General features: G+C 49.2%; 1 protein-coding gene across 1 annotated transcript; it reads left to right on the forward strand.

The window, feature by feature from the left end:
• The first annotated feature begins 957 nt into the window (after positions 1–957).
• LOC108286675 (PRAME family member 20) lies at positions 958–5,441 on the forward strand. The gene is made up of 3 exons (XM_017504654.2): positions 958–1,244; positions 1,937–2,515; positions 4,880–5,441. The coding sequence occupies exons 1-3, from the start codon at positions 958–960 to the stop codon at positions 5,439–5,441; spliced, it is 1,428 nt and encodes a 475-aa protein (XP_017360143.2).
• The last annotated feature ends 3,857 nt before the right edge of the window (positions 5,442–9,298 follow it).

Here is a 9,298-nt window from a genome sequence, read left to right on the forward strand (position 1 = left end):
GTACTGGAAACATCTCTGTCTTGCAAATGATCCATAATACTGTCACATAGCTTTAAAAATTTCTCACTGAAATTTTAAATAATGAGGCCAGGCGTGGAGGCTCACGCCTATAATCCCAGAATTTTGGGAGGCCAAGGCGAGTGAATTGCTTGAGTCTAGGAGTTCAAGACCAGCATGGACAACATAGGGAAACCCACTGTCTTTACAAGAAGCCAAAAAATAAAAGATGAGCTGGGAATGTTTTTGCAGGACTGTGGTCCTGGCTACTTGGGAGACTGAGGTGGAAGAATCCTTTGAGCCTGGGAGGTCACGGCTGCACTGAGCTGAGATAGCACCACCGCACTCCAGCCACTTCAGCCTGGGTGACAGAGCAAGATCCTATCAAAAAAAAAAAAAAAAGAAAAGAAAGGAAGACAGAAGGAAGGAAAACAGGAAAAGAAGAAAGAGAGAGAGAAAGGGAAAGACAAATAGAGAAAGTAAGCTTAAATACTAAAAAGAAAACAAATAGAAAAACCCATTCTAGGGATGACCAGTGAGTGTTCCCAGCCATCTCATTTGTAGGAAATATGAGTGTCGGCATGTAGGGCTTGTGACATAACATTCCCGTTGTTTTAGAACCTTGAGTAGTTAGAAATCTCCCCCAAAGGTGGGAGGGGTTAGCAGGCTCCCCCATACTCACTACTCAGTGGATGGAACACTGGATGGAAATGAAGGGCTAGTGGTGGTCCTGCCTCCTCACTGCTTGGGAGATGCTCGTGCTGATGCCAGCAGAGACAGAAAGCTGGCTTTGTGGCCACTGAGCACAGAGTAGAATTGGAGAAAACTGAGGACTCTTTCACCATGGCCAGAGCACTGCCTTTGGCCCTAGGAGAGGATGAGATTGCATGGGCTTGGTCTGAGAGCCATGCTTTTTCTCTGGATGTGTCCTCTGGAACTTTTCCTTGCAGATTGGTGAAGATGAGCATCCAGACTCCACCCAGACTCCTGGAGCTGGTGGGGCGGAGCCTGCTGAGGGACCAGGCCTTGGCTGTCTGCACCCTGGAGAAGCTGCCCATGGAACTTTTCCCCCCGCTGTTCATGGAGGCCTTCAGCAGGAGACACTGTGAGGCCCTGAAGGTGATGGTGCAGGCCTGGCCCTTCCCCCGCCTCCCTCTGGGGTCCCTGATGAAGACGCCTTGCCTGGAGACCTTCCAAGCTGTGCTCGATGGGCTTGATGCACTGCTGACCCAGGGGGTTCGTCTCAGGTGAGGTGGCCCAGGTGGGCAGGTAGGGAGAGCCCAGGTGTCCAGAGGAGGAAGAGCTGGGTCGTGAGGAGTGGGGAGGCCCAACGGGGAGCCCACAGGCTTCTGATGGTACTGATGAGAAAGCTCAGTGAGGCCTTGGCCATTGCCCAGCTCCTCAGGGAAAGGACTGCTCATCACACAGGGTCCATGGAGGTCACAGGAACCTCTCTCCTAGTGGCAATGAAAGGCACCACTAAAAGTGGGAACTGAGCAGGGCACGGACTCCCACACCTGTAATCCCAGCATTTGGGAGGCTGAGGAGGGTGGATCACCTGTGGTCAGGAGTTTGAAACCAGCCTGGCCAACATGGTGAAATTCTGACGCTACTAAAAATGCAAATATTAGCTGGGCATAGTGGTGAGTACCTGTCATCCCAGGTGCTCGGGAGGTTGAGGCAGGAGAATCACTTGAACCCAGGAGGTGGAAGTTGCCGTGAGCCGAAATCTCACCGCTGGACTCCAGCCTGGGCGACGGAGGGAGACTTATTCTCAGAATAAAGAGAAAGTGGAATTGAACAGGATCCAAGGGGACAGCAGGGTGGAGAAAAGTCAGAGAGAAAAAAGCAAGGAGGGGAGCAGCTGACGTGCAGGATGTGAAGTTGACGTTCAGCAGTAACTGCTCACATTCTCAGCCTCTCCTCTATCTTCCCACAGAAGAAAACTTCAAGTCCTGGATTTACAGGATGTCAGTGAGAACTTCTGGATGGTGTGGTCTGAAGCCATGGCCCGCGGGTACTTACCAAATGCCACGAGGAGGAGGAAACCAGCTCGGGACTGTCCAGTGATGAGAGGACAGCAGCGCTTGACTGTGTTCATAGACCTTTGCCTCAAGAGCAGGACTCTAGATGAATGCCTCACCTGCCTCTTTCTGTGGGTCAAGCAGAGGGAAGGTTTACTACACGTGTGCTGTAAGAAGCTGAAAGTTTTGGGAACGCCCCTCCATGAAATCAAAAACATCCTGAATATGGTGAACCCAGAGTGTATCCAGGAGGCGGAAGTGAATTGCAGGTGGCGACTGCCCGATCTGGCAGAGTTTACCCCATACCTGGGCCAGATGAGGAATCTTCATAAGCTCACTCTCTCCCATGTCGACCTCCCTCGCTACATTTCCCCAGAGCAGAAGAAGGAGTCTGTTACCCAGTTCACCTCTCAGTTCCTCAAGCTGCACCACCTCCAAAAGCTGTATATGAACCGTGTTTCGTTCCTCGAAGGCCATCTGGCCCAGCTGCTCAGGTGAGGAATGATGGTGAGCTTTCTCTGCAGGCCGCAGCAGAGACTTTGCAGGTCACAGTAAACGCTAGTGGGCATCTACTGTGACCGCCTATGAGGAGGTGACAGTGAAGGGGACACTAGAATGTCAGTACATTTTCCTGTGGGCGGCTCTGTCCTGAAATGGGTATCACACAGCCATCCCAATAAAGGCAGAGGGATCAGCGGGGGTAGATGCTATGGAGAGGCTGCCATGCTAGGAAGCTGGCTACTGGAGGGTTCAGCTCTAGGGAGGGTGTGTTTGTGAACTCCTCCTGAGGACGCATGTCTAAGTTAAGATGATGAGAAATAGATCAGGCATGGTGGCTTATGCCCGTAATCCTAGCACTTTGAGAGTCTGAGGAAAGAGGATAATTTGAGCCCAGAAGTTTTAGAGCAGCCTGGGTAACACAGCAAGACTACTGACTAAAAATATGAATTAATAAAAATAAAAACAAACAAGATAATTTTTTTTTGAAATGGAATTTCACTTTATTGCCCAGGGGGAGTGCAGTGGCATGATCTCGGCTCACTGCAACCTGTACCTCCCGGGTTCAAGTGATTCTCCTGCCTCAGTCTCCTGAGTACCTGGGATTACAGGTGTGGGCCACCACACCTGGCTAATTTTTGTATTTTTAGTAGAGACGAGGTTTCACCATATTGGCCAGGCTGGTCTCAAACTCCTGACCTCACGTGATCCCCCTGCCTCAGCCTCCCAAAGTGCTGGGATTACAGGTGTGAGCAAACATGCCCAGCCCAAACAAGATAATTTTTATTTGTTTGTTTTATTTATTTACTTATTTATGTTTGAGACGGAGTTTCGATCTGTCACGCAGGCTGGATGCAGTAGCGCAATCTCGGCTCACTACAACCTCTGCCTCCCGGGTTCAAGCGATTCTCCTGTCAGTCTCCTGAGTAGTTGGGATTACAGGCGCTCGCCACCACACCCGGCTAAGTGTTGTATTTTTAGTAGACACCAAGTTTCACCATGTTGGTCAGGTTGGTCTCGAACTCCTGGCCTTGGCCTTCAAAAGTGCTGGGATTACAGGCTTGAGTTACCATGCCCGGCCAAACAAGATTAGTTTTAAAAAGATGTCGGGAGGGCCGGGCGCAGTAGCTCAAGCCTGTAATCCCAGCACTTTGGGAGGCCGAGGCGGGTGGATCACGAGGTCAAGAGATCGAGACCATCCTGGTCAACATGGTGAAACCCCGTCTCTACTAAAAATACAAAAATTAGCTGGGCATGGTGGTGCGTGCCTGTAATCCCAGCTACTCAGGAGGCTGAGGCAGGAGAATTGCCTGAACCCAGGAGGCGGAGGTTGCGGCGAGCCGAGTTCGCGCCATTGCACTCCAGCCTGGGTAACATGAGTGAAACTCCGTCTCAAAAAAAAAAAAAAAAAAAAGGATGTTGGGAGGTGGGGAAGTGAAGTGGGCACTGAAAAGGGGAATGCTCATCAAACCTGCACGTTTCAGAATAATACAAGCTCTGTGCTCAACAGCTTGGGGAACATGAATGATCTCACCTCTAATTCCCTGTCACAATAGGTTGTTTTGAGCTCCAGGTAAATTAATGACCTAGGAAGCAGAAGGTCAGAGAGTAGGCACAAAGGCTTGTGAAAGTGATAAATAGTTTGCTGATTAGACAGGCGTGTCAGGGACCCCTGCAGCCTGGGCACCCCAGCTGATGTTGCCGAATCCCGCCTGGGTTTGTCCGTAAGCCTGTGTCCCCACTGGGCTCCTGTGGCCCAGAGATGTGGTTTTTTCCCTGACAGATGAGTAAAGGGAGCTTCAGGGATTCTGTGAACTTGATCCATTCCTATAAATGATGGTGAAAAGACTTAGCCGGAAATGGAATTTTTCTTTGTTTTTCTTTTTTTTTTTGAGACACAGTCTCACTCTGTTACACAGGCTGGCGTGTAGCGGCATAATCTCTGCTTACTGCAACCTCCACTTCCTGGGTTCTTGCGATTCTCCTGCCTCAACCTCCTAAGGAGCTGAAATTACAGGCGCCTGCCACCACACCCGGCTGATGTTTGCGTTTTTAGTAGAGATGTGGTTTCACCATGTTGGCCAGGCTGGTCTCGAACTCCTGACCTCAAGTGATCCTCCCACCTTGGCCTCCCAAAGTGCTCGGATTACAGGTGCGAGTTACTGTGCCGGGCCTAAGATGGACTTGATCTCAGTGACAAAGTTCTTCATCACGCAGCATCCTAAGTGTTGACTATCAGACAATCAGAATGACCCTGGGCTTGGGCAAAATGGTCTTTGTCCATCACCTTGAAGTCATCCCCCACCACCCTCCACTCACCCCTATGATTCCCCAGAACTAACTTCTTGCTCTCTCTCCAGCTGTCTGAAGGCCCCGTTAAAGACCCTCACAATCACGAACTGTGTGCTTTCGGAATCAGACTTGAGGCATCTGTCCCAGTCCCCGAGCATCAGTCAACTAACGACCCTGGACCTGAGTGGCATCAGCCTGGCCAATTTGAGTCTTGTGCCTCTCCAACTTCTGCTAGAAAAAGTGGCAGCCACCCTGGAGTACCTGGACTTAGATGACTGTGGGATCGAAGACTCCCAAGTCAACGCCGTCCTGCCTGCCCTGAGCCGCTGCTTTGAGCTCACCACCCTCAGCTTGTGTGGAAATCCCATCTCCATGGCCACCCTGGAGAACGTGCTGTCCCACACAATCAGACTGAACAACTTACGCTTGGAGCTGTATCCTGCCCCACGGGAGAGTTATGATGCTTATGGTGCTCTCTGCCGGAGGAGATTTGCCCAACTTGGGGCTGAGCTGATGGGGAGAGTGAAGGACTTGAGGCAGACCAAGAGGATCTTGTTCTGTACTGCCTGCTGCCCTCGCTGCGGCCACAGGGCATTTTATGACCTGGAGGTAAATCAGTGCAGCTGTTGAATATCTGCCTGTTTGGGTGGATGTATCAAATGCTTTCTTCTGGACACTTGGAGACTAAAACTTAGGTCTTAGGTACATCCTCAAGGGAGCACAGAACCCATCGTTTCAGACACGGCTCTGAAAGTGGAAAAGGAAAGGTAATGAACCAGGGGCCGGACTTGGGAAACGCTGACATGGATTGGACGAGACTTCAGGGACTTGTGTCCTATAGAGTCAAAAATGGGAATCTGCATGTCTAGAGTGGAATTCAGGCTTGAGAATGCATGAGGGAGTTACCCTTGCATGGATGGTTGCAAAGAACCAGAAATAAAGGGAAACTGAGTGGAAGCTGTCTGGTTGCCCTCCATTATCAAGTAGCCTGTTTTCCAGTTGAAGCCTCAGGAATCTTCAGTTATTGATGAAAAGAAAACAAAAGGCACTGAGTCTTCCAATCAGTAAGATTCAGCTCCAGCGAATCAAGGCATTTAAATGAAATTTGGTTATTGTAGTCAATCTCCTCCCATTCTTGTTTGTTTGTTTTGAGACAGAGTTTCACTTTTGTTGCCCCGGCTGGCTGCAACCTCCACCTCCTGGGTTCAAGGGATTCGCCTACCTCAGCCTCCCAAGTAGCTGGGATTATAGGCATGCACCACCATGCCCAGCTAATTTTTGTATTTTTAGTAGAGACAGGGTTTCACTATGTTGGTCAGGCTGGTCTTAAACTCCTGACCTCAGGTGATCCACCCACCTGGGCCTCCCAAAGTGCTGGGATTATAGGCGTGAGCCACTGCGCCCAGCTCTGGCTCTTTTTTAATGTTTTTTTTTTGTTATTGTTGTTGTTGTTGGCTCTGTTTGTTTTAAAGGGATCACTCTTTTTTTAAATTTTTTTTTTTTTCTTTTAAGACGGGGTTTCACCATGTTGGTCAGGCTGGTCTTGAACTCCTGACTTCAGGTGATCCGCCCGCCTTGGCCTCCAAAGTAGGGATCGCTCTTTGACCTAGGCTAGAGTGCAGTGGCACAATGATAGCTCATTGCAGCCTCATTTTCTGGGTTCTAGCGATCCTCCCACCCCAGCCTCCTGAGTAACTAGGTCTACAGGTGTGTGAGCCAGCACACCTAGATACTTTTATTTATTTGTTTGTTTATTTACTTAAGACAGAGTCTCACTCTGTACCAGGCTGGAGTATATAACGACATCTCAGCTCACTGCAACCTCTGCCTCTTGGGTTCAAGCGATTCTCCTGCCTCAGCCTCCTCAATAGGTGGGATTACAGACCCACCTAATATTTGTATTTTCAGTAAAGGCAAGGTTTCACCATGTTGGTCAGGCTGGTCTCGAACTCCTGACCTCATCATCTGCCCACCTTGGCCTGCCAAAGTGCTAGGATTACAGGCGTGAACCACCGAGCCCAGCCAATACTTTTATTTTTAGGAGAGACAAGATCTTACTATGTTGCCCAGTCTGATCTGGAACTCCTGAGCTCAAGTGATTCCCCTGCCTTGGCCTCCCCAAGTGCAGGAAGTATGGGTGTGAGCCACCCCAGTTCTTCACTTCTCTTTAGACATCTGTTACCTCGTTTGTTTCTGTGACTGTTCCGTGGGTTAATAACACTCAGTGGACACCCAGGGCCTGGAGCATTGGTGGGTAAGAACAGTGAACAAATCCACATGTACAGCACCTTCTTCTCAGGGTCTTTAGCTGCTCTTCAGATGCTGAGACCCTGGCCACTCCTTGTGAGTCTCCACATGGATCCAGAAGCCTTAGCTGGTAGACGTCAGCTTCACTGCACAAGCAGTTACCCCATCCCGCTGCCCTGGAAGGAGATGTCTGTACTGTATATTGGTTGGAGCCTCTGGGCGGCACCAACGCTTGCTTGATTCCCTGATGACTAGCGGCCCTTCTTGAATTAAACTGGTTGTAGCTAGTAAAGACAGCCACATTCCCTTTAAGTAAAATATTAAAATCATACAGGTATATAACACTTTTAAAATATTTTAATCTCACCTTTTAAAAGCTATATCTTTTGGGGGAGCTACGTCAGATCAATGAGAGATTTTTCTCCTAACACCCCCATCTCTCCCTATCAAGGAAGACTAGTGCAGCATGATTTGTAATTGCACATCATCAAAAGGTGGATAATGATCAAGTGCCTGTGGGTGGTGAGGGACCTTCCCTGTGCTGAGGAAGCCTCCATAAAGGACACCCAAGTGTAGGATCCTGCTGAGGACTCAGGGGCTGATGTTACTGTCAGGGATCTTAGCCAAGAGCCTCAGTTTCCCTATAAAATGGCGATGTCCTCCAGCTTGTGGAACCCTTGTAGGGATCCAGTAAGATGTCCACGTTTAGGGCTTGGCACGGGGCCTGGCATACAGTAAGATCAAGACATCTTGTTCTTTTTTCTCTTCTCAGCAGAAGCCCCAGCATTTTTCATCTTTCAATCTCACTTCCTATTACTGGTAACAGGGAGGGAACAAGAACCCAGGGTATGCAGTGGGACTCAGCTTCTACACGGCTACAAAGCCATCATGATTCCCGCAAACAGCAGAGCCGCAGGAGCCAGCAGGGAGCGGGGTGAGCAGTGCAGGAGGGGATTCATTTCTAGAGTTGGTAAAAATTTCCAATCCATGGGTCTCGGGTGCCATCTGCTGGCAGATCAGACCAGATGGTGTAATTTGGTGTTGCAAGGATTCTATTTTATAGTATTAAAAAAATTACTATTATGTAAATACTATTTGAGTATAAATATTTGTGTTGTAATGTATGTACATTAAAGATATAGAACTTTTGGCCGGGCGCGGTGGCTCAAGCCTGTAATCCCAGCACTTTGGGAGGCCGAGGCGGGTGGATCACGAGGTCAAGAGATCGAGACCATCCTGGTCAACATAGTGAAACCCCGTCTCTACTAAAAATACAAAAAATCAGCTGGGCATGGTGGTGCATGCCTGTAATCCCAGCTACTCAGGAGGCTGAGGCAGGAGAATTGCCTGAACCCAGGAGGCGGAGGTTGCGGTGAGCCCACCGCACCATTACACTCCAGCCTGGGTAACGTGAGTGAAACTCCGTCTCAAAAAAACAAACAAACAAAAAAAAAGATATAGAACTTTTTTTTTTGAGACGGAGTTTCACTCTTGTTGCCCAGGCTGGAGTGTAATGGTGCGGTGGGCTCACCGCAACCTCCGCCTACCGGATTCAAGCGATTCTCCTGCCTCAGCCTCCTGAGTATCTGGGATTTCAGGCATGTGCCACCATGCCTGGCTAATTTTGTATTTTTAGTAGTAGAGACGGGGTTTCTCCATATTGGTCAGGCTGGTCTGGAACTCCTGACCTCAGGTGATCTGCCTGCCTGGGCCTCCTGAAGTGCTGGGATTACAGGCATGAGCCACCATGCCCGGCTAAAGATATAAAACTTTTAAAAAATGCAGTATGATATTTTAAGAATGCCTAATGGCCTGGTGTGGTGGCTAACGCCTGTGATCCCAGATACTTGGGAGCCTGAGGCAGGAGAATCGCTGGAACCCGGGAGGCAGTGGTTGCAGTGAGCTGAGATTGCGCCATTGCACTCCAGCCTGGGCAACAAGAGCAAAACTCTTGTCTAAAAGTTTTAAAAAAAGCAATGTGACTTCTCAGTCAATCTCTCTTTACATATTTACATCTTCATGAGAGGGAACGGGAAGAGGTTGTCTGAAAGTTAACTCGTCAAAACATAGTATTTTTTTTTTCCTCCGCTTAATATTGTGTGTCTGGTGTGTGGTCTGACTCCATGTCCCCAACATCTTCATGCAATCCAGCGGCTCCTGCATGAGAAATATTCTATTAACTTTCCTTCATTGGCTGGGCCTGCTGCCAGCTTCCTACTTGACAGTGAAATGTTAGAGCA

This window comes from Cebus imitator, unplaced genomic scaffold (genome assembly GCF_001604975.1).
Source record: "Cebus imitator isolate Cc_AM_T3 unplaced genomic scaffold, Cebus_imitator-1.0 Scaffold15, whole genome shotgun sequence".
In the NCBI taxonomy this organism is placed as follows: Eukaryota; Metazoa; Chordata; class Mammalia; order Primates; family Cebidae; genus Cebus; species Cebus imitator.